General features: G+C 38.3%; 7 protein-coding genes across 7 annotated transcripts; all 7 read right to left on the reverse strand.

Annotated features, from left to right (window-relative positions):
* Nucleotides 1-2,541: 2,541 nt before the first annotated feature.
* LOC118209040 (olfactory receptor 8I2-like) lies at nt 2,542-4,208 on the reverse strand. The gene has a single exon (XM_035384145.1). The coding sequence runs from the start codon at nt 3,892-3,894 to the stop codon at nt 2,965-2,967; it is 930 nt and encodes a 309-aa protein (XP_035240036.1). The 5' UTR covers nt 3,895-4,208; the 3' UTR covers nt 2,542-2,964.
* Nucleotides 4,209-5,109: 901 nt separating this feature from the next.
* Nucleotides 5,110-7,479, reverse strand: LOC118209038 (putative gustatory receptor clone PTE03). Its single transcript, XM_035384142.1, has one exon. It carries the CDS (start codon nt 7,266-7,268, stop codon nt 6,339-6,341), a length of 930 nt encoding a protein of 309 aa, XP_035240033.1. The 5' UTR covers nt 7,269-7,479; the 3' UTR covers nt 5,110-6,338.
* A 1,001-nt stretch (nt 7,480-8,480) lies between these two features.
* LOC118209039 (olfactory receptor 1496-like) lies at nt 8,481-11,187 on the reverse strand. Its single transcript, XM_035384144.1, has one exon. The coding sequence runs from the start codon at nt 10,995-10,997 to the stop codon at nt 10,068-10,070; it is 930 nt and encodes a 309-aa protein (XP_035240035.1). The 5' UTR covers nt 10,998-11,187; the 3' UTR covers nt 8,481-10,067.
* Nucleotides 11,188-13,076: 1,889 nt separating this feature from the next.
* Nucleotides 13,077-14,469, reverse strand: LOC118209042 (olfactory receptor 2G6-like). The gene has a single exon (XM_035384148.1). The coding sequence runs from the start codon at nt 14,411-14,413 to the stop codon at nt 13,484-13,486; it is 930 nt and encodes a 309-aa protein (XP_035240039.1). The 5' UTR covers nt 14,414-14,469; the 3' UTR covers nt 13,077-13,483.
* A 2,017-nt stretch (nt 14,470-16,486) lies between these two features.
* On the reverse strand, nt 16,487-17,796 carry LOC118209041 (olfactory receptor 1496-like). The gene has a single exon (XM_035384146.1). It carries the CDS (start codon nt 17,794-17,796, stop codon nt 16,867-16,869), a length of 930 nt encoding a protein of 309 aa, XP_035240037.1. The 3' UTR covers nt 16,487-16,866.
* A 1,695-nt stretch (nt 17,797-19,491) lies between these two features.
* Nucleotides 19,492-21,475, reverse strand: LOC118210046 (olfactory receptor 2G3-like). The gene has a single exon (XM_035385869.1). The coding sequence runs from the start codon at nt 21,159-21,161 to the stop codon at nt 20,232-20,234; it is 930 nt and encodes a 309-aa protein (XP_035241760.1). The 5' UTR covers nt 21,162-21,475; the 3' UTR covers nt 19,492-20,231.
* A 539-nt stretch (nt 21,476-22,014) lies between these two features.
* LOC118209997 (olfactory receptor 2G3-like) lies at nt 22,015-24,834 on the reverse strand. Its single transcript, XM_035385779.1, has one exon. The coding sequence runs from the start codon at nt 24,518-24,520 to the stop codon at nt 23,591-23,593; it is 930 nt and encodes a 309-aa protein (XP_035241670.1). The 5' UTR covers nt 24,521-24,834; the 3' UTR covers nt 22,015-23,590.
* Nucleotides 24,835-25,060: the final 226 nt, after the last annotated feature.

A 25,060-nucleotide genomic window follows, 5' to 3' on the forward strand; every position in this document is an offset into this window, starting at 1 on the left:
TACATACATTACACAATGGCCCAATTACAGTATTGTACAGCCATGGCTATAATAAAAAAAAATGCCTGAACATGAGAAAAGTCAACATGTTTTGCTAACAGCTGGTCTTCATCAGGGCTTGTAGCAGCCAATAATGTAATAACTGCCATTAATGTAGTAACTGCCAATAATGTAATAATTTTTCCTTTCTTAATGTAATAAAAGTCGATAACGTAATAACTTACCAATAATGTAATAAAATTTCTGAACCAATAACGTAATAACTTTTTGCACTTAATGTAATAAGTTATTAGATTATTGACTGGTTATTACATTATTAGCTGGGTTTAAAAAAATCATGAAAAAAATGTAATAATAGGAGCCGATAATGTAATAATATACTTGTATCACTATGTATAAGTTTTATTTATTATCAAGTTTCAGACTTCCATGACACTTACGCCTACCCTTACTGTTGCTTCTTTCAAATAGCTGCTCAAAAACCAGGCCAATCCTGACCCCTGAATCTTAGTCCTAACTCTGAGAAAACACACACACACACACCTACTCTCTCTCTCTCTCTCTGAATTAATTGTTTGTGTAACTTGATGGTTAGTATTATCTCCAGCCCTGCCTTATACTCCTTTGCCATTTGAGTACCAAATTAAGTGGGAGCACACATGTTTGCAAACACACACAATTATTCTTATGTTGTATAATATGAAATCTATACCTCTTTGAAGATGCTGTGTTCTCAAATAAAAAAGACCACCACTTCTTTCCATGAAAAATATAATCTTTAATCAAGTGTATTTAAATAACTTCTTCAACCAAACAGGCACTATTATCCCTTGTGCTCAATTTTCAAACTCTTAATGCAAAATTCTAAACTGTAAAATATAGTATATAACATGACCTACAAAGATAACTTTGGTAACACATCTTTCAGTTTTATCATAATAATAAAGAATGGTTTACCGTCCCTTTTTTAAAGAATTAAACATTCCCTTGATACACATTACATTTACAGTATCTATGCCAATTGGTCCCAGCATCATGTTTTGTCTCAGAAAACAATATGTTTCATTTTTTCAACAGAACTATTTTGTTAAATATTTTTTGCCCAAACTAATATAAAAGTAGTACTGATAATTCTTTTAACAACATGCATTTTGCACTCCAAATTAGGAAGTATCGATAAGAGTATTGATAAGTATTGGTATTGATAAGCAGTATCAGTAGTGGTATTGGTATTGATAAAATCCTAACCATGCCCATCCCTAGTTGTAGAAACTAACTCACTAACAGGTGCAGTTTTCTCATGACATGGCTTGCCATTGTGCCCCTTTCTCTCTTGTTTTAAGCACTTCTTTCATGATGACTTGACTTGTGACTTGCCTGACCTGAGCAATGACTTGACTTGTCTTGCTTGACGTTTACTAGTGACTCGACTTGACTTGCTTGAGTCTGAACACAGTGACATGGGACTTGCTTGAGACTTGAAGGTTAAGACTTGAGACTTGCTTGTGACTTGCACAAGTGTGACTTACTCCCACCTCTGCCTCACTGTCAGGTGAAAAGAAGCAGTTGGCGACTCTACATGTATCAGAGGCATGTGGTAGTCTACACCTTCCCCAGACCAAGAGAGGATAGTGCATCGACCAGGACCGTGATACACACAGAGAATTGGTATTACGAATAAAATTGGAGAAAATGGCAAAAATAAAAAAGAATGAACTATAGATATAATTTGCTTTGGTTTTAGACTCTTTGTTGAGCTTGTCATGACTGTATTCAAATAGCCAGGGATGTCAGTAGGGCAAGGACTCTGATTTGGTAATACATTTTCATGTAACCTTTCAGGAGTCAGGTTTGGTATATATACATGGAGAGAGAGAGTGCTGAATAGCTATAATAGTGTGGTTGAAACAGTTTGCTTGAAAAAGTTATTTAAATACATTTAATTAAAGATGACATTTTTCATGAAAAGAAATGGTGGTCTTTGTATTCGTGGACAAAGCATCATCAAAGAAGTATCGATTTCATATTAAATGACATAAGAGTAATTGCCTGTGTTTGCAAACATATGTGCTCGCACTTCATTTGGTACTCAAATGGTTAAGGAGTAGAAGGCAGGGCCGGAGATAAGTCTAACCAAGCACCACAAACAAATAAATAGTCATCATTTCTAGAGAGAGAGCAGGTGTGTGTGTGTGTGTGTGTGTGCGTGTGCGCGCACGTGGTCAGGTTTTTGAGCAGCCATTTGAAAGAGGAAACAAGGGTAAGTGTCATGGAAGTGTGACACTTTATAGCCAATAAATAAAACTTAAAGCGATATGAGTATATTATTACATTATCGGCTCCTGTTATTACCTTTTTTAATGATTTTTTAAAAACCCAGCTAATAATGTAATAACCAGCCAATAATATAATAACTTATTACATTATATGCAAAAAGTTATTACGTTATTGGTTCAGAATATGTATTACATTATTGGTCAGTTATTACATTATCAACTTTTATTACATTAAGAACTAAAAAATTATTACATTATTGGCAGTTATTACATTAACGGTAGTTATTACATTATTGGCTGCTACAGGGCTTGAAAGAAGGAAGTTCAGGTGTGGTCTCACTTATATAGTCAATGTGACCACTTGGAGGCAAATGCGTCACATGAATAAAACAAAAATCTGCACATGTATGTGTGGCACTGGGTCCACCGGAGACGCGGATTGGTGTGTATTGTGCATGCATGCATCACCAATGCAGTCGGCATGTTTTAACAATTAAAAATAACACCCTTGCACGAAATAGAAGATCTTATTTTTTGATCAGCTCAGATCACATTGTGTATTTAATATACAAAAATCTGTGTGCGCAAGTGTGTGTGTGCGTGTGTTTGTGTGTGTGTGTGATTTAGATTTAAAAAAAAAAAAAAAAAACTATAATTTCGTGCCTGGACAGCAAACTTGACACAATATTCACTTTAGAGCATGTATTTTCTGGCTGCAAATTCTAAAGATTCTCCGGCGGATCTGGTTCAGTCTCAGGCCATAGATGAGGGGATTCAGGATCGGTGGAACAATGAGGTACTCCAGGGACATGATATTACGAAGTGCGTGCAGACGAGTGGTGGGACCATAGCGATCGTACAGGCGGTCAAAAAGAAATGTGATCAAGAAGCTGGTCACTGCGATTAAATGGGGCAAACAGGTCTGCATGAATTTACTCTGATCTTCCTCCGATCGCACAGAGGCTTTTATGATATTGACATAGGAAATCAAGATCAGCAATACCTGTGAAAAGTGAAAAATCATGATAATGTAGCCGTATATGTTGTTGATTGTGGTGTCCACACATGACAGCTTTGCCACAGCCCAGGCTATGCAGTAAATCCTTTCAATTTTGTTTCCGCACAGGGGCAGTCTGGCTGCAAGGACCACAGCAATAGCAGATTCACAGATGGAAAAAAGCCAGGTGAAAAGCAGCAGTTTCACAACCTTCTGAGGCGTAATGATGGAGTGGTAATTGAGTGGCTTGCATATCGCGATATACCTGTCATAAGCCATCACTGCTAGCGTATTGAACTCGCAATATACACTGGTGTATATTACAAATATTTGAGCTAGACAAGCTTTATACGGAGTGACACTCAATTCAGATGAAAGGTCCACCAATATTTTTGGATAAAATGTAAAGGCACCAAATATCCCATTTACACACAAGTTACACAGAAATATAAGCATGGGCTCATGGAGCGTTTTCTCCAAAATAATAGTCACGATCAAAGTCAGGTTCACTAAAATAGTAAAAAGATAAACGAAAAAAGTGACAACAAAGTATGTGCGTTTGTTTGACATCGTGTCATTCAGTCCTTGTAGAACAAACAGTATTTCAGTTGAATTCTTCATGGTAGTTTCGTGCACTCGATGTTGGTGACAATTTTTCCTGCGCCACAAACAGTAAAAAGAGGCAGTGAAGAATGATCAGTCTTCCTGTTTGTAAGGCTTGCAGATTTCCTACTCAGAAATTATCCAAATATTTTGTTCACAAATATTTGTCATTACAATTAAATGCAATTAACTATATGGTTGAAATCCTTCAAGAGTTTTTCGAAATAACATTTAAAAAAAGCTTCATATACTGGAAAATAATGAAATCCTTTGCTGATGTTCAAGCCAAAGGGCTTAAGTTTTCATTCAGTTTGTTTCGAACCACACAAAGAAAGCAGCACGCAGAAATATTTAATGTCGATGTTCACCACGTCTGGATTTATATCTAGATTGCGTCAAGCCAGCCAATCACCGGCCTGTACACAGCAGCGTGTGCAATGGCGTGCACAGACTCTCTAAGGGTCAGGGGCAAAACATGAAAAAAAGGTGGGGGGGGGGGGGGGTGGGTGCATGCATTATGTCACTCTCTCACACACACACACACAGACACACACACACACCTTAAGTAGGACTGTCTCTCAGTGGAATGTACAGTGAGAAGTTTGAAGTATGAAACTATCACTTAAAGTGGCAATTATTCCTTCATCATTGGACTTATGGCAGTGATTTTAATAAAGGCCTTTGGTTGATATGAATGGCTAAACAATCCTTAGGATCGTGCTGTTCACGCACTCATATTTTAATACACTTGATGATTTTAATACATTATTTTCTCAATATAAAGCCGTAAAGGAGGATTGCAGGTTAATAGGCTGGACCAGAAAATGGCAGCTGTCCCAGTGGGGTGTCAGTCAGGAATCTTGTTTTACTGTTTATTGCACGTTCAAATACATAGGTACAGTCCATAGATGCATACAGGTGCTTATGTATGTGTCTGTGTGGTTTGTGTGTGAAGAACTCACACCTTTAGGTACAAGAACTAAACTGGAACAAGCAAATTCTAACATAAGGAAATTAGTAAGTCCACATATTAACGGAATCATTGTGGTCAAGAAAGGAACAGCAACTGCTAAGGAACACTGATACTAAAAAAGGGGCTCTGTGATTGGCTGAAAGTCAATCGCACATTATCTTAGGGCCAATAGAAAGGTACAACATAACAAACTATATACATTACACAATGGCCGAATCACAGTTTTGTACAGTCATGGCTATAATATAAAAAAGTATAAAAAAAAGCCTGAACATGAAAAAAGCCAACATGTTTTGCAAACTGCTGGTCTTCATCAGGGCTTAAAAGAAGGAAGTTCCAGTGTGGTCTCACCTATATAGTCAATGTGACCACTTGGAGGCAAATGCGTCACATCAATGAAACAAAAATCTGCACATGTATGTGTGGCATTGGGTCCACCAGCGACGCGGATTGGTGTGTATTGTGCATGCATGCATCACCAATGCAGTCGGCATGTTTTAACAATTAAAAATAACACCCTTGCACGAAATAGAAGATCTTATTTTTTGATCAGTTCACTTCACATTATGTATTTAATCTACAAAAATGTGTGTGCGCGAGTGTGTGTGTGTGGGTGTGATAATGAGACAAACCCAATCAAAAAGTGTTCCTTGCAGAATTATTCCCATTCTGTGTCATAATATGTGTAGTTTTGTTGTACTTCCCTTTAAATTTTAAACTGTGTAGTTTTATCTGTTACTTTTAAAAGTGTGTCTGAGAGTTATTCTCTGCATTATTTGATATTGTATATGCACTGATTTGTTTGTGAATTCGATCATTTCTTGCCTGTTGCTAATGGAGTTTTTTTTTTTTTTGCAATGATGTCAATGTCCATATGAGGTAATACATTTTAAGGATTAAAAACGAATCATTTTCCTCTAGAAATTTTTGTATGTGTTTTCACAACAGAAACAAAAGTTATTTAAAGCCACATCATAATTTTCAAGTTTCTTCCTCTGTGTTGATCTTTTTAAGAATTACTGGAAACAAGTTTTCCATTTACTGTATATATATCATCTAATATGTTATCACACATTTCCTCATTGAAAACAGTTGCATATCCATGCCTTTGGAAGGTATGCACATAAGCAATATATCTGTGTTTTGGAGACCGGACACACTATAGGGGTTGGTTTTTAACTATGAAGCAGTTTCACTGTGAGAACACTGAGACTAGACATGTGTACGCTACTGTGTGCCAAGCACCTACAGTTGGCCTACCTGAATGTGTGCGAGAGAATTAAAGTAGGCTATACAGGGTTTGCAAACAAAATCACTTCACAAGAATTATTAATCCATCTTGAAGAAAATTTGGGTAGAAAATGAGACAAATGAACTGATAACAATTCAAAAGCCTATGTATCAGCTCCAAATGTTAAATTCAACCAATCACAGATTTTTTTTTTTAAATCCATAATTTCCTGCTTGGACAGCACACTTGACACAATATTCATTTCAGAGCATGTGTTTTCTGGCTGCAAAATCTAAAAATTCTCCGGCGGACCTGGTTCAGCCTCAGGCCATAAATGAGGGGATTCAGTATCGGTGGAACAAGGAGGTATTCCAGGGACATGAAACTGCGGAGAGCGTGCAGACGAGTGGTGGAACCATAGCGAGCGTACAAGATGTCAAAAATGAGTGCGATCGTGAAGTTAGTCAATGAGATTAAATGGGGCAAACAGGTCTGCATGAACTTACTCCGATCTTCCTGCGATCGTACAGATGCTTTGACGATATTGACATAGGAAATCAAGATCAGCACTGCCTGTGAAATGTTAAAACACAAGATAAATGTCCCATACACGTTGTTGATAGTGGTATCCACGCATGACAGCTTCACCACGGCCCAAACTGTGCAGTAAAGTTTGTCGATGTTGAATCGACAGAGGGGTAGTCTGGCTGTCAGGGCCACCAATGATAGTGATTCACAAATGCATAAAAGCCAGGTAAAAAGCAATAATTTCACAACCTTCTGAGGCGTGATGATGGAGTGGTAATTGAGAGGCTTGCATATCGCGATATACCTGTCATAAGCCATCACTGCTAGCGTAGTGGTCTCACAGAATACATAGCTATATATTACAAATATTTGGGTCAGGCAAGCTTCGTACGAAATAACACTTAAATCAGATGAAAGGTCCACCAATATTTTTGGATAAAATGTAGAGGCACCAAATATCCCATTTACACACAAGTTACAGAGAAATATAAGCATGGGCTCGTGGAGCGTTTTCTCCAAAATAATTGTCGCAATCAAAGTCAGGTTCACTGAAATTGTAAAAAGGTAAGCGAGAAATGTGACGACAAAGAATGTGCGTTTGCTTGACATCGTCTCATTCAGTCCTTGCAGAACAAACAGTATTTTAGTTGAGTTCTCCATGGTAGTTTTATAGCAGGTGTGAGGTTCCGAGATGTTCTTGCGTCAGCTGTTCCAGTGTTCATTTTTCCTCCATCACAAACAGAAAATGGTTAAATTCCCACAACAGTTTTTTTAAATAACAAATATCTTGGAAAAGTAACAAAATCATTTGCTGACATTCAAACCAAAGGGCTAAAGTCTTCATTTGGTTTGTGTCTATTTGTACAATGAAGGCAACACACAGAAATATTTAATGTCTTTGTTCACAGCGTCAGGCTTTATATTTAGATTCCATCAAGCGCCATTGAGAATTACCAGCCAATCACCGGTCTTTATACAGCGACATGTGCAATGGCGTGCACCGACTCTCTAAGGGACAGGGGCAAAACATGAAGGGGGGGGGGGGGGGGGGGTGGTAGGCGTGCATTGGGTCTCACACACACACACACACATACACCTTAAGCAAGACTGTCTCTCACTGGCATGCACAGTGATTAGCCATCACTTTATCAAGTACTGAAGGTTTAAGCATGAAACTATCACATCAGGGGGATATCATTCCACCATTATTTCACTTATCACAGTGATTTTAATAAAGGCCTTTGGTTGATATTGATAGGTTTGAACAATTAAGTTGCTTTCTGTGTCTTAACTTTATTCTGTATACACATTCCTACACTCACACTCTGTAACTGCTTCCCATTGCTAGAGACAAATGGGCACAAATAGAGTTCAATCACTGTTTGTAAGGATGTACAATTGCCACAGATCAACGGGGTGTCACCCGCAGCAGACCATTTGGGTGTCCCCGGGAAGTCTGGTTCAATGTATATTTTTTCCTAGGAACGTTCACACTTGGTAATCTCCACACTATTGAACAGAATACTTACACCCTCACTTGTGGCTGTCTCGTTGAGATTCGTACGGAACGCTTGTCGTGGCACCGTAGCGAGTCTCCCTTTGCGCATCGAAATGAAACCTTTTCAATTGGAAAGTGGCCCTCAGTGTGTTACTGCACCTTTCCCGACTTGGGTCCACATGGGAGATATGAATAGCTAACAATCCTAAGCATCGTGCTGTTCACTCACTCATATTTTAATATGCTTGATTCATATTAGGCTATACATTGTCTTCTCAATATAAAGCCGTAAAGGAGGTTTGCAGGATAATAGGCTGGACCATAAAATGGCAGCTGTCCCAGTGGGGTGTCAGTCAGGACACAGGAGTCAGGAATCTTGTTTTACTATTTATTGCACGTTCAAACACATAGGTACAGTCTATAGGTGCATACAGGTACTTATGTATGTGTCTGGGTGGTTTGTGTGTCAAGAACTCACACCTTTAGGTACAAGAACTAAACTGGAACATGCAAATTCTAACATAAGGAAATTAGTAAGTCCACACATTAACAGAATCTCTGAATCATTGTGGTCAAGAAAGGAACAGCAACTGCTAAGGAACACTGATACTAAAAATGGGCTCTGTGATTGGCTGAAAGTCAATCGCACATTATCTTAGGGCCAATAGGAAGGTACGACATAACAAACTATATATACATTACACAATGGCCCAATCACAGTATTGTACAGTCATGGCTATAATAAAAAAAAAAGCCTGAACATGAGAAAAGTCAACATGTTTTGCAAACTGCTGGTCTTCATCAGGGCTTAAAAGAAGGAAGTTCAGGTGTGGTCTCACTTATATAGTCAATGTGACCACTTGGAGGCAAATGCGTCACATGAATAAAACAAAAATCTGCACATGTATGTGTGGCACTGGGTCCACCGGAGATGCGGATTGGTGTGTATTGTGCATGCATGCATCACCAATGCAGTCGGCATGCTTTAACAATTAAAAATAACACCCTTGCACAAAATACAAGATCTTATTTTTTGATCAGCTCAGATCACATTGTGTATTCAATCTACAAAAATTTGTGTTCGCAAGTGTGCGTGTGCGTGTGTGTATGTGATAATGGGACAAACCCAATCAAATAGTGCACCTTGCAGAATTATTCCCATTCTGTGTCATAATATGCTGTAGTTTTGTTGTACGTCCCTTTAGTTTTAAACTGTGTGGTTTTATCTGTTACTTTTAAAAGTGTGTCTGAGAGTTATTCTCTGCATTATTGGATATTGTATATGCACTGATTTGTTTGTGAATTTGATCATTTTTTTTGCCTGTTGCTAATGGAGTTTTTTCTTTTTTTGCAATGATGTCAATGTCCATATGAGGTAATACATTTTAAGGATTAAAAATTAATCATTTTCCTCTAGAAGTTTTTGTATGTGTCTTCACAACAGAAACAAAAGTTATTTAAAGCCACATCATAATTTTCAAGTTTCATTCTCTGTGTTGATCTTTTTAAGAATTACTGGAAAAAAGTCTTCCATTTTCTGTATATATATCAACTAATATGTTATTACATATTTCCGCATTGAAATCAGTTGAATATCCATGCCTTTGGAAGGTGTGCACATAAGCAATATATCTGTGTTTTGAAGACCAGACACGCCACAGGGGTTGGTTTTTAACTATGAAGCAGTTTCACTGTGAGAACACTGAGACTAAACTTGTGTACGCTACTGTGTGCCAAGCACCTACAGTAGACCTACCTGCATGTGTGCAAGAGAATTAAATTAGACTATACAGGGTTTGCAAACAAAATCTTAAAGAAAATTTAGGTAGTAAATGAGACAACTGAACTGATAACAATTCAAAGGCCTATATATGAGCTCCAAATGTTACATTCAATCAATCACAGATTAAAAAAAAAAAAATCTATAATTTCCTGCCTGGACAGCAAACTTGACACAATATTCACTTTAGAGCACGTATTTTCTGGATGCAAATTCTAAAGATTCTCCGGCGGATCTGGTTCAGTCTCAGGCCATAGATGAGGGGATTTAGGAGCGGTGGAACAATGAGGTATTCCAGGGACATGATACTACGAAGTTCGTGCAGACGAGTGGTGGGACCGTAGCGAGCGTACATGAGGTCAAAAAGAAATGTGATCAAGAAGCTGGTCACTGAGATTAAATGGGGCAAACAGGTCTGCATGAACTTACTCCGATCTTCCGCTGATCGCACAGAGGCTTTTATGATATTGACATAGGAAATCAAGATCAGCACTACCTGTGAAAAGTGAAAAATCATGAGAATTGTCCCGAATACGTTGTTGATTGTGGTGTCCACGCATGACAGCTTCACCACGGCCCAGGCAAAGCAGTAAATCCTTTCAATTCTGTTTCCGCACAGGGGCAGTCTGGCTGCAAGGCCCACAGCAATAACTATTTCACAGATGGATAAAAACCAGGTAAAAATCAGCAATTTCATGACCTTCCGAGGCGTGATGATGGAGTGGTAATTGAGCGGCTTGCATATCGCGACATACCTGTCATAAGCCATCACTGTTAGCGTATTGAACTCGCAGAATACGCAGCAGTATATTACAAATATTTGAGCTAGACAAGCTTTATATGGAATGACACTGAATTCAGATGAAAGGTCCTCCAATATTTTTGGATAAAAGGCAGAGGCACCACATATCCCATTTACACACAAGTTACAGAGAAATATAAGCATGGGCTCATGGAGCGTTTTGTCCAAAATAATGGTCACGGTCAAAGTCAGGTTCACTAAAATAGTAAAAAGATAAACGAAAAAAGTGACAACAAAGTATGTGCGTTTGTTTGACATCGTGTCATTCAGTCCTTGTAGAACAAACAGTATTTCAGTTGAATTCTTCATGGTAGTTTCGTGCACTCGATGTTGGTGATAATTTCTCCTGCGCCACAAACAGTAAAAAGGAGACAGTGAAGAATGATCAGTCTTCCTGTTTGTAAGGCTTGCAGATTTCCTACTCAGAAATTATCCAAATATTTTGTTCACAAATATTTGTCATTAGAATTAAATGCAATTAACTATAGGGTTGAAATCCTTCAAGAAGTTCTCAAAATAACATTAAAAAAAGCTTCATGTGCTGGAAAATAATGAAATCCTTTGCTGATGTTCAAGCCAAAGGGCTTAAGTTTTCATTCAGTTTGTTTCGAACCACACAAAGAAAGCAGCACGCAGAAATATTTAATGTCGATGTTCACCACGTCTGGATTTATATCTAGATTGCGTCAAGCCAGCCAATCACCGGCCTGTACACAGCGACGTGTGCAATGGCGTACACAGACTCTCTAAGGGTCAGGGGCAAAACATGAAAAAAGGTGGAGGGGGGGGGGTGCATGCATTATGTCACTCTCTCTCACACACACACACAGACACACACACACACTTTAAGTAGGACTTTTCTCTCAGTGGCATGTACAGTGAGAAGTTTGAAATATGAAACGATCACTTAAAGGGGCCATTATTCCTTCATCATTGGACTTATGGCAGTGATTTTAATAAAAACTCTTGGTTGATATGAATGGCTAAACAATCCTTAGGATCGTGCTGTTCACGCACTCATATTTTAAAACACTTGATAATTTTAATACATTATTTTCTCAATATAAAGCCGTAAACGAGGTTTGCAGGTTAATAGGCTGGACCAGAAAATGGCAGCTGTCCCAGTTGGCTGTCAGTCAGGTCACAGGAGTCAGGAATCTTGTTTTACTGTTTATTGCACGTTCAAATACATAGGTACAGTCTATAGGTGCATACAGGTACTTATGTATGTGTCTGTGTGGTTTTTGTGTCAATTACTCACATCTTTAGGTACAAGAACTAAACTGGAACATGCAAATTCTAACATAAAAAAATTAGTAAGTCCGCATATTAAAAGAATCTCTGAATCATTGTGGTCATGAAAGGAACAGCAACTGCTAAGGAACACTGATACTAAAAAAGGGGCTCTGTGATTGGCTGAACGTCAATCGCACATTATCTTAGGGTCAATAGGAAGGTACGACATAACAAACTATATACATTACACAATGTGCCGAATCATAGTTTTGTACAGTCATGGCTATAATATAAAAAAGTATTAAAAAGCCTGAACATGAAAAAAGTCAACATGTTTTGCAAACTGCTGGTCTTCATCAGGGCTTAAAAGAAGGAAGTTCCAGTGTGGTCTCACCTATATAGTCAATGTGACCACTTGGAGGCAAATGCGTCACATCAATGAAACAAAAATCTGCCCATGTATGTGTGGCATTGGGTCCACCGGCGACGCGGATTGGTGCGTATTGTGCATGCATGCATCACCCATGCAGTCGGCATGTTTTTAAAATTTAAAAAAACATCCTTGCACAAAATACAAGATCTTATTTTTGGATCAGTTCACTTCACATTATGTATTTAATCTACAAAAATGTGTGTGCGCAAGTGTGTGTGTGCGTGTGTTTGTGGGTGTGTGTGTGTGTGTGTGTGTGATAATGGCACAAACCCAATCAAACAGTGTTTCTTGTGGAATTATTCCCATTCTGTGATAATATGTTGTAGTTTTGTTGTACTTCCTTTTAGTTTTAAACTGTGTGGTTTTATCTGTTATTATTAAAAGTGCGTCTGAGAGTTATTCTCTGCATTATTTGATATTGTATATGCACTGATTTGTTTGTGAATTTGATTTTTTTTTTTTGCCTGTTGCTAATGGAGTTTTTTCTTTTTTTGCAATGATGAGGTAATACAATTTAAGGATTAAAAATTAATCATTTTCCTCTAGAAGTTTTTGTATGTGTCTTCACAACAGAAACAAAAGTTATTTAAAGCCACATCATAATTTTCAAGTTTCTTTCTCTGTGTTGATCTTTTGAAGAATTACTGGAAAGAGGTCTTCCATTTTCTATATATATATATATATATATCATCTAATATGTTATCACATATTTCCGCATTGAAATCAGTTGCATATCCATGCCTTTGGAAGGTGTGCACATAAGCAATATATCTGTGTTTTGAAGACCAGACACACCACAGGGGTTGGTTTTTAACTATGAAGCAGTTTCACTGTGAGAACACTGAGACTAAACTTGTGTATGCTACTGTGAGCCAAGCACCTACAGTAGGCTTACCTGTATGTTTGCGAGAGAATTAAAGTAGGCTATACAGGTTTTGCAAAAAAAATCACTTCACAAGACTTATTAATCCATCTTAAAGAAAATGTAGGTAGTAAATGAGACAACTGAACTGATAACAATTCAAACACCTATATATCAGCTCCAAATGTTACATTCAATCAATCACATATTTAAAAAAAAAAAAATCTATCATTTCCTGCCTGGACAGCAAACTTGACACAATATTCACTTTAGAGCACGTATTTTCTGGCTGCAAATTCTAAAGATTCTCCGGCGGATCTGGTTCAGTCTCAGGCCATAGATGAGGGGATTTAGGAGCGGTGGAACAATGAGGTACTCCAGGGACATGAAATTACGAAGTTCGTGCAGACGGTTGGTGGGACCGTAGCGAGCGTACAGGAGGTCAAAAAGAAATGTGATCAAGAAGCTAGTCACTGCGATTAAATGGGGCAAACAGGTCTGCATGAACTTACTCTGATCTTCCTCCGATCGCACAGAGGCTTTTATGATATTGACATAGGAAATCAAGATCAGCAATACCTGTGAAAAGTGAAAAATCATGAGAATGTAGCCATATACGTTGTTGATTGTTGTGTCCACACATGACAGCTTTGCCACAGCCCAGGCTATGCAGTAAATCCTTTCAATTTTGTTTCCGCACAGGGGCAGTCTGGCTGCAAGGGCCACGGCAATAGCAGATTCACAGATGGATAAAAGCCAGGTGAAAAGCAAAAGTTTCACAACCTTCTGAGGCGTGATGATGGAGTGGTAATTCAGTGGCTTGCATATCGCGACATACCTGTCATAAGCCATCACTGCTAGCGTATTGAACTCGCAATATACACTGGTGTATATTACAAATATTTGAGCTAAACAAGCTTTATATGGAGTGACACTCAATTCAGATGAAAGGTCCACCAATATTTTAGGATAAAATGTACAGGCACCAAATATCCCATTTACACACAAGTTACAGAGAAATATAAGCATGGGCTCATGGAGCGTTTTCTCCAAAATAATAGTCACGATCAAAGTCAGGTTCACTAAAATAGTAAAAAGATAAACGAAAAAAGTGACAACAAAGTATGTGCGTTTGTTTGACATCGTGTCATTCAGTCCTTGTAGAACAAACAGTATTTCAGTTGAATTCTTCATGGTAGTTTCGTGCACTCGATGTTGGTGATAATTTCTCCTGCGCCACAAACAGTAAAAAGGAGGCAGTGAAGAATGATCAGTCTTCCTGTTTGTAAGGCTTGCAGATTTCCTACTCAGAAATTATCCAAATATTTTGTTCACAAATATTTGTCATTAGAATTAAATGCAATTAACTATAGGGTTGAAATCCTTCAAGAGATTCTCAAAATAACATTTAAAAAAAGCTTCATATACTGGAAAATAATGAAATCCTTTGCTGATGTTCAAGCCAAAGGGCTTAAGTTTTCATTCAGTTTGTTTCGAACCACACAAAGAAAGCAGCACGCAGAAATATTTAATGTCGATGTTCACCACGTCTGGATTTATATCTAGATTGCGTCAAGCCAGCCAATCACCGGCCTGTACAGTGGCGTGTGCAATGGCGTACACAGACTCTCTAAGGGTCAGGGGCAAAACATGAAAAAAAGGTGGGGGTGGGGGGGCGGGTGCATACATTATGTCACTCTCTCTCTCTTACACACACAGACACACACACACACACTGTAAGTAGGACTTTTCTCTCAGTGGCATGTACAGTGAGAAGTTTGAAGTATGAAACTATCACTTAAAGGGGCCATTATTCCTTTATCATTGGATTTATGACAGCGATTTTAATAAAGGCCTTTGGTTGATATGAATGGCTAAACAATCCTTAGGATCGTGCTGTTCACGCACTCATATTTTAAAACACTTGATAATTTTAATACATTGTTTTCTCAATATAAAGCTGTAAAGGAGGTTTGCAGGTTCATAGGCTGGACCAGAAAATGGCAGCTGTCCCAGTGGCGTGTCAGTCAGGACACAGGAGTCAGGAATCTTGTTTTACTGTTTATTGCACGTTCAAATACATAGGTACAGTCCATAGATGCATACAGGTGTTTATGTATGTGTCTGTGTGGTTTGTGTGTCAAGAACTCACACTATGAGGTACAAGAACTAAACTGGAACATGCAAATTCTAACATAAGGAAATGAGTAAGTCCACATATTAACAGAATCTCTGAATCATTGTGGTCATGAAAGGAACAGCAACTGCTAAGGAACACTGATACTAAAAAAGGGGCTCTGTGATTGGCTGAACGTCAATCGCACATTATCTTAGGGCCAATAGGAAGGTACGACATAACAAACTATATGCACATTACACAATGTGCTGAATCACCGTTTTGTACAGTCATGGCTATAATATAAAAAAGTATTAAAAAGCCTGAACATGAAAAAAGCCAACATGTTTTGCAAACTGCTGGTCTTCATCAGGGCTTAAAAGAAGGAAGTTCCAGTGTGGTCTCACCTATATAGTCAATGTGACCACTTGGAGGCAAATGCGTCACATCAATGAAACAAAAATCTGCACATGTATGTGTGGCATTGGGTCCACCGGCGACGCGGATTGGTGTGTATTGTGCATGCATGCATCACCAATGCAGTCGGCATGTTTTTAAAATTAAAAATAACACACTTACACAAAATACAAGATCTTAATTTTGATCATCTCAGATCACATTTTGTATTTAATCTGCAACAATTTGTGTGCGCAAGTGTGTGCGTGCGTGTGTTTGTGGGTGTGTGTGTGTGTGTGTGTGATAATGGCACAAACCCAATCAAACAGTGTTTCTTATGGAATTATTCCCATTCTGTGATAATATGTTGTAGTTTTGTTGTACTTCCCTTTAGTTTTGAACTGTGTGGTTTTATCTGTTATTATTAAAAGTGCGTCTGAGAGTTATTCTCTGCATTATTTGATATTGTATATGCACTGATTTGTTTGTGAATTTGATTCTTTTTTTTTGCCTGTTGCTAATGGAGGTTTTTCTTTTTTTGCAATGATGAGGTAATACAATTTAATGATTAAAAATTAATCATTTTCCTCTAGAAATTTATGTATGTGCTTTCACAACAGAAACAAAAGTTATTTAAAGCCACATCATAATTTTCAAGTTTCTTTCTCTGTGTTGATCTTTTGAAGAATTACTGGAAAGAAGTCTTCCATTTTCTATATATATATATATATATCATCTAATATGTTATCACATATTTCCGCATTGAAATCAGTTGCATATCCATGCCTTTGGAAGGTGTGCACATAAGCAATATATCTGTGTTTTGAAGACCAGACACACCACAGGGGTTGGTTTTTAATTATGAAGCAGTTTCACTGTGAGGACTAAACTTGTGTACGCTACTGTGTGCCAAGCACCTACAGTAGGCCTACCTGTATGGGTGCGAAAGAATTAAATTAGACAATACAGGGTTTGCAAACAAAATCTTAAAGAAAATTTAGGTAGTAAATGAGACAACTGAACTGATAACAATTCAAACGCCTATATATCAGCTCTAAATGTTAAATTCAATCAATCACAGATTAAAAAAAAAAATCTATCATTTCCTGCCTGGACAGCAAACTTGACACAATATTCACTTTAGAGCACGTATTTTCTGGCTGCAAATTCTAAAGATTCTCCGGCGGATCTGGTTCAGTCTCAGCCCATAGATGAGGGGATTTAGGAGCGGTGGAACAATGAGGTATTCCAGGGACATGATACTACGAAGTTCGTGCAGACGAGTGGTGGGACCGTAGCGAGCGTACAGGAGGTCAAAAAGAAATGTGATCAAGAAGCTGGTCACTGCGATTAAATGGGGCAAACAGGTCTGCATGAACTTACTCCGATCTTCCGCTGATCGCACAGAGGCTTTTATGATATTGACATAGGAAATCAAGATCAGCAATACCTGTGAAAAGTGAAAAATCATGAGAATGTAGCCGTATACGTTGTTAATTGTGGTGTCCACGCATGACAGCTTCACCACGGCCCAGGCTGTGCAGTAAATCCTTTCAATTCTGTTTCCGCACAGAGGCAGTCTGGCTGCAAGGCCCACAGCAATAACTATTTCACAGATGGATAAAAACCAGGTAAAAATCAACAATTTCATAACCTTCCGAGGCGTGATGATGGAGTGGTAATTGAGCGGCTTGCATATCGCGACATACCTGTCATAAGCCATCACTGTTAGCGTATTGAACTCGCAGAATACGCAGCAGTATATTACAAATATTTGAGCGAGACAAGCTTTATACGGATTGACACTCAATTCAGATGAAAGGTCCTCCAATATTTTTGGATAAAATGCAGAGGCACCACATATCCCATTTACACACAAGTTACAGAGAAATATAAGCATGGGCTCATGGAGCGTTTTCTCCAAAATAATGGTCACGATCAAAGTCAGGTTCACTAAAATAGTAAAAAGATAAACGAAAACAGTGACAACAAAGTATGTGCGTTTGTTTGACATCGTGTCATTCAGTACTTGTAGAACAAACAGTATTTCAGTTGAATTCTTCATGGTAGTTTCGTGCACTCGATGTTGGTGATAATTTCTCCTGCGCCACAAACAGTAAAAAGGAGAAGAGTGAAGAATGATCAGTCTTCCTGTTTGTAAGGCTTGCAGATTTCCTACTCAGAAATTATCCAAATATTTTGTTCACAAATATTTGTCATTAGAATGAAATGCAATTAACTATATGGTTGAAATCCTTCAAGAGTTTTTCGAAATAACATTTAAAAAAAGCTTCATATACTGGAAAATAATGAAATCCTTTGCTGATGTTCAAGCCAAAGGGCTTAAGTTTTCATTCAGTTTGTTTCGAACCACACAAAGAAAGCAGCACGCAGAAATATTTTATGTCGATGTTCACCACGTCTGGATTTATATCTAGATTGCGTCAAGCCAGCCAATCACCGGCCTGTACACAGCGGCGTGTGCAATGGCGTACAAAGACTCTCTAAGGGTCCAGGGCAAAACATGAAAAAAGGTGGAGGGGGGGGGGGTGCATGCATTATGTCACTCTCTTTCTCACACACACACACAGACACACACACACACCTTAAGTACGACTTTTCTCTCAGTGGCATGTACAGTGAGAAGTTTGAAGTATGAAACTATCACTTAAAGGGGCCATTATTCCTTCATCATTGGATTTATGACAGTGATTTTAATAAAGGCCTTTAGTTGATATGAATGGCTAAACAATCCTTAGGATTGTGCTATTCACGCACTCATATTTTAATACACTTCATGATTTTAATACATTATTTTCTCAATATAACGCTGTAAAGGAGGTTTGCAGGTTAATCGGCTGGACCAGAAAATGGCAGCTGTCCCAGTGGGGTATCAGTCAGGACACAGGAGTCAGGAATCTTGTTTTACTGTTTATTGCACGTTCAAATACATAAGTACAGTCTATAGGTGCATACAGGTACTTATGTATGTGTCTGTGTGGATTGTGTGTCAAGAACACACACCTTTAGGTACAAGAACTAAACTGGAACATGCAAATTCTAACATAAGGAAATGAGTAAGTCCACATATTAACAGAATCTCTGAATCATTGTACTCAAGAAAGGAACAGCAACTGTTAAGGAACACGGATACTTTAAAAAGGGGCTCTGTGATTGGCTGAAAGTCAATCGCACATTATCTTAGGGCCAATAGGAAGGTACCATATAACAAACTATATACATTACACAATGGCCGAATCACAGTTTTGTACAGTCATGGCTATAATATAAAAAAGTATTTAAAAAAGCCTGAACATGAAAAAAGCCAACATGTTTTGCAAACTGCTGGTCTTCATCAGGGCTTAAAAGAAGGAAGTTCCATTGTGGTCTCACCTATATAGTCAATGTGACCACTTGGAGGCAAATGCGTCACATCAATGAAACAAAAATCTGCACATGTATGTGTGGCATTGGGTCCACCGGAGATGCGGATTGGTGCGTATTGTGCATGCATGCATCACCCATGCAGTCGCCATGCTTTAACAATTAAAAATAACACCCTTGCACAAAATACAAGATCTTATTTTTTGATCAGCTCAGATCACATCATGTATTTAATCTACAAAAATGTGTGCGCGTGTGTGTGTGCGTGTGTTCGTGGGTGTGTGTGATAATGGCACAAACCCAAACAAATAGTGTTCCTTGCAGAATTATTCCCATTCTGTGTCATAACATGTAGTTTTGTTGTACGTCCCTTTAGTTTTAAACTGTGTGGTTTTATCTGTTACTTTTAAAAGTGTGTCTGAGAGTTATTCTCTGCATTATTTGATATTGTATATGCACTGATTTGTTTGTGAATTTGATCATTTTCTTCCTGTTGCTAATGGAGTTTTTTCTTTTTTTTTTTGTCAATGTCCATATGAGGTAATACATTTTAAGGATTAAAGATTTTTCATTTTCCTCTAGGCACTTTTGTATGTTTTTTCAGAACAGAAACAAAAGTTATTTTAAGCCACATCATAATTTTCAAGTTTCTTTTACTGTGTTGATCTTTTGAAGAATTACTGGAAAGAAGTCTCCCATTTTCTGTATATTTATTATCTAATATGTTATCGCATATTTCCTCATTCAAATCAGTTACATATCCATGCCTTTGGAAGGTGTGCACATAAGCAATATATTTGTGCTTTGAAGACCAGACAAACCACAGGGGTTGGTTTTTAATTATGAAGCAGTTTCACTGTGAGGACTAAACTTGTGTACGCTACTGTGTGCCAGGCACCTACAGTAGGCCTACCTGTATGGGTGCGAGAGAATTAAATTAGACTATACAGGGTTTGCAAACAAAATCTTAAAGAAAATTTAGGTAGTAAATGAGACAACTGAACTGATAACAATTCAAATGCCTATATATCAGCTCTAAATGTTAAATTCAATCAATCACAGATTTAAAAAAAAAATCTATCATTTCCTGCCTGGACAGCAAACTTGACACAATATTCACTTTAGAGCACGTACTTTCTGGCTGCAAATTCTAAAGATTCTCCGGCGGATCTGGTTCAGTCTCAGGCCATAGATGAGGGGATTTAGAAGCGGTGGAACAATGAGGTATTCCAGGGACATGAAATTACGAAGTTCGTGCAGACGATCGGTGGGACCGTAGCGAGCGTACAGGAGGTCAAAAAGAAATGCGATCAAGAAGCTGGTCACTGCGATTAAATGGGGCAAACAGGTCTGCATGAACTTACTCCGATCTTCCGCTGATCGCACAGAGACTTTTATGATATTGTCATAGGAAATCAAGATCAGCGATGCTTGTGCAATGTGAAAAATCATGAGACTGTAGCCGTATATGTTGTTAATGGTGGTGTCCACGCATGACAGCTTCGCCACGGCCCAGCATGTGCAGTAAATCCTTTCAAGTTTGTTTCCGCACAGGGGCAGTCTGGCTGTAAGGATCACGACAATAGCAGGTTCACAGATGGCAAAAAGCCAGGTCAAAAGCAGGAGTTTCACAATCTTCCGAGGCGTAATGATGGAGTGGTAATTGAGCGGCTTGCATATCGCGACATACCTGTCATAAGCCATCACTGTTAGCGTATTGAACTCGCAGAATACGCAGCAGTATATTAAAAATATTTGAGCGAGACAAGCTTTATATGGAGTGACACTCAATTCAGATGAAAGGTCCAGCAATATCTTTGGATAAAATGTAGAGGCACCACATATCCCATTTACACACAAGTTACAGAGAAATATAAGCATGGGCTCATGGAGCGTTTTGTCCAAAATAATGGTCACGGTCAAAGTCAGGTTCACTAAAATAGTAAAAAGATAAACGAAAAAAGTGACAACAAAGTATATGCGTTTGTTTGACATCGTGTCATTCAGTCCTTGTAGAACAAACAGTATTTCAGTTGAATTCGTCATGGTAGTTTTGTGCACTCGATGTTGGTGACAATTTCTCCTGCGCCACAAACAGTAAAAAGAGGCAGTGAAGAATGATCAGTCTTCCTGTTTGTAAGGCTTGCAGATTTCCTACTCAAAAATTATCCAAATATTTTGTTCACAAATATTTGTCATTAGAATGAAATGCAATTAACTATATGGTTGAAATCCTTCAAGAGTTTTTCGAAATAACATTAAAAAAAAGCTCCATATACTGGAAAATAATGAAATCCTTTGCTGATGTTCAAGCCAAAGGGCTTAAGTTTTCATTCAGTTTGTTTCGAACCACACAAAGAAAGCAGCACGCAGAAATATTTAATGTCGATGTTCACCACGTCTGGATTTATATCTAGATTGCGTCAAGCCAGCCAATCACCGGCCTGTACACAGCGGCGTGTGCAATGGCGTACACAGACTCTCTAAGGGTCAGGGGCAAAACATGAAAAAAAGGTGGGGGAGGGGGGGTGCATGCATTATGTCACTCTCTCTCTCACACACACACACACAGACACACACACACACCTTAAGTAGGACTTTTCTCTCCGTGGCATGTACAGTGAGAAGTTTGAAGTATGAAACTATCACTTAAAGGGGCCATTATTCCTTTATCATTGGATTTATGACTGTGATTTTAATAAAGGCCTTTGGTTGATATGAATGGCTAAACAATCCTTAGGATCGTGCTGTTCACGCACTCATATTTTAAAACACTTGATAATTTTAATACATTGTTTTCTCAATATAAAGCTGTAAATGAGGTTTGCAGGTTAATCGGCTGGACCAGAAAATGGCAGCAGTCCCATTGGGGTGTCAGTCAGGACACAGGAGTCAGGAATCTTGTTTTACTATTTATTGCACATTCAAAAATAGGTACAGTCTATAGGTGCATACAGGTACTTATGTATGTGTCTTTGGTTTGTGTGTCAAGAACACACACCTTTAGGTACAAGAACTAAACTGGAACATGCAAATTCTAACATAAGGAAATGAGTAAGTCCACATATTAACAGAATCTCTGAATCATTGTACTCAAGAAAGGAACAGCAACTGCTAAGGAACACTGATACTAAAAAAGGGGCTCTGTGATTGGCTGAAAGTAAATTGCACATTATCTTAGGGCCAATAGGAAGGTACGACATAACAAACTATATACACATTACACAATGGCTGAATCACAGTTCTGTACAGTCATGGCTATAATATAAAAAAAGTATTAAAAAGCCTGAACATGAAAAAAGCTAACATGTTTTGCAAACTGCTGGTCTTCATCAGGGCTTAAAAGAAAGAAGTTCCAGTGTGGTCTCACCTATATAGTCAATGTGACCACTTGGAGGCAAATGCGTCACATCAATGAAACAAAAATCTGCACATGCATGTGTGGCATTGGGTCCACCGGAGATGCGGATTGGTGCGTATTGTGCATGCATGCATCACCCATGCAGTCGGCATGTTTTAACAATTAAAAATAACACCCTTGCACAAAATACAAGATCTTATTTTTTGATCAGCTCAGATCATGTATTTAATCTACAAAAATGTGTGCGCGTGTGTGTGTGCGTGTGTTCGTGGGTGTGTGTGATAATGGCACAAACCCAAACAAATAGTGTTCCTTGCAGAATTATTCCCATTCTGTGTCATAACATGTTGTAGTTTTGTTGTACGTCCCTTTAGTTTTAAACTGTGTGGTTTTATCTGTTACTTTTAAAAGTGTGTCTGAGAGTTATTCTCTGCATTATTTGATATTGTATATGCACTGATTTGTTTGTGAATTTGATCATTTTTTTCCTGTTGCTAATGGAGTTTTTTCTTCTTTTTTTTGTCAATGTCCATATGAGGTAATACATTTTAAGGATTAAAGATTTTTCATTTTGCTCTAGGCACTTTTGTATGTTTTTTCACAACAGAAACAAAAGTTATTTAAAGCCACATCATAATTTTCAAGTTTCTTTTACTGTGTTGATCTTTTGAAGAATTACTGGAAAGAAGTCTCCCATTTTCTGTATATTTATTATCTAATATGTTATCACATATTTCCTCATTCAAATCAGTTACATATCCATGCCTTTGGAAGGTGTGCACATAAGCAATATATCTGTGCTTTGAAGACCAGACAAACCACAGGGGTTGGTTTTTAATTATGAAGCAGTTTCACTGTGAGGACTAAACTTGTGTACGCTACTGTGTGCCAGGCACCTACAGTAAGCCTACCTGTATGGGTGCGAGAGAATTAAATTAGACTATACAGGGTTTGCAAACAAAATCTTAAAGAAAATTTAGGTAGTAAATGAGACAACTGAACTGATAACAATTCAAATGCCTATATATCAGCTCTAAATGTTAAATTCAATCAATCACAGATTTTTAAAAAAAATCTATCATTTCCTGCCTGGACAGCAAACTTGACACAATATTCACTTTAGAGCACGTATTTTATGGCTGCACATTCTAAAGATTCTCCGGCGGATCTGGTTCAGTCTCAGGCCATAGATGAGGGGATTTAGAAGCGGTGGAATAATGAGGTATTCCAGGGACATGATACTACGAAGTTCGTGCAGACGATCAGTGGGACCGTAGCGAGCGTACAGGAGGTCAAAAAGAAATGCGATCAAGAAGCTGGTCACTGCGATTAAATGGGGCAAACAGGTCTGCATGAACTTACTCCGATCTTCCGCTGATCGCACAGAGGCTTTTATGATATTGACATAGGAAATCAAGATCAGCGATGCTTGTGCAATGTGAAAAATCATGAGACTGTAGCCGTATATGTTGTTAATGGTGGTGTCCACGCATGACAGCTTCGCCACGGCCCAGCATGTGCAGTAAATCCTTTCAATTTTGTTTCCGCACAGGGGCAGTCTGGCTGTAAGGATCACGACAATAGCAGGTTCACAGATGGCAAAAAGCCAGGTCAAAAGCAGGAGTTTCACAATCTTCCGAGGCGTGATGATGGAGTGGTAACTGAGCGGCTTGCATATCGCGACATACCTGTCATAAGCCATCACTGTTAGCGTATTGAACTCGCAGAATACGCAGCAGTATATTAAAAATATTTGAGCGAGACAAGCTTTATACGGAGTGACACTCAATTCAGATGAAAGGTCCAGCAATATTTTTGGATAAAATGTAGAGGCACCACATATCCCATTTACACACAAGTTACAGAGAAATATAAGCATGGGCTCATGGAGCGTTTTGTCCATAATAATGGTCACGGTCAAAGTCAGGTTCACTAAAATAGTAAAAAGATAAACGAAAAAAGTGACAACAAAGTATATGCGTTTGTTTGACATCGTGTCATTCAGTCCTTGTAGAACAAACAGTATTTCAGTTGAATTCGTCATGGTAGTTTTGTGCACTCGATGTTGGTGACAATTTCTCCTGCGCCACAAACAGTGAAAAGAGGCAGTGAAGAATGATCAGTCTTCCTGTTTGTAAGGCTTGCAGATTTCCTACTCAGAAATTATCCAAATATTTTGTTCACAAATATTTGTCATTAGAATTAAATGCAATTAACTATATGGTTGAAGTCCTTCAAGAGTTTTTCAAAATAACATTTAAAAAAAGCTTCATATACTGGAAAATAATGAAATCCTTTGCTGATGTTCAAGCCAAAGGGCTTAAGTTTTCATTCAGTTTGTTTCGAACCACACAAAGAAAGCAGCACGCAGAAATATTTAATGTCGATGTTCACCACGTCTGGATTTATATCTAGATTGCGTCAAGCCAGCCAATCACCGGCCTGTACACAGTGACGTGTGCAATGGCGTACACAGACTCTCTAAGGGTCAGGGGCAAAACATGAAAAAAGGTGGGGGGGGGGGGGGTGCATGCATTATGTCACTCTCTCTCTCTTACACACACAGACACACACACACACTGTA

The sequence above is a fragment of the Anguilla anguilla genome, chromosome 12 (genome assembly GCF_013347855.1).
Source record: "Anguilla anguilla isolate fAngAng1 chromosome 12, fAngAng1.pri, whole genome shotgun sequence".
NCBI classification, from domain to species: Eukaryota; Metazoa; Chordata; class Actinopteri; order Anguilliformes; family Anguillidae; genus Anguilla; species Anguilla anguilla.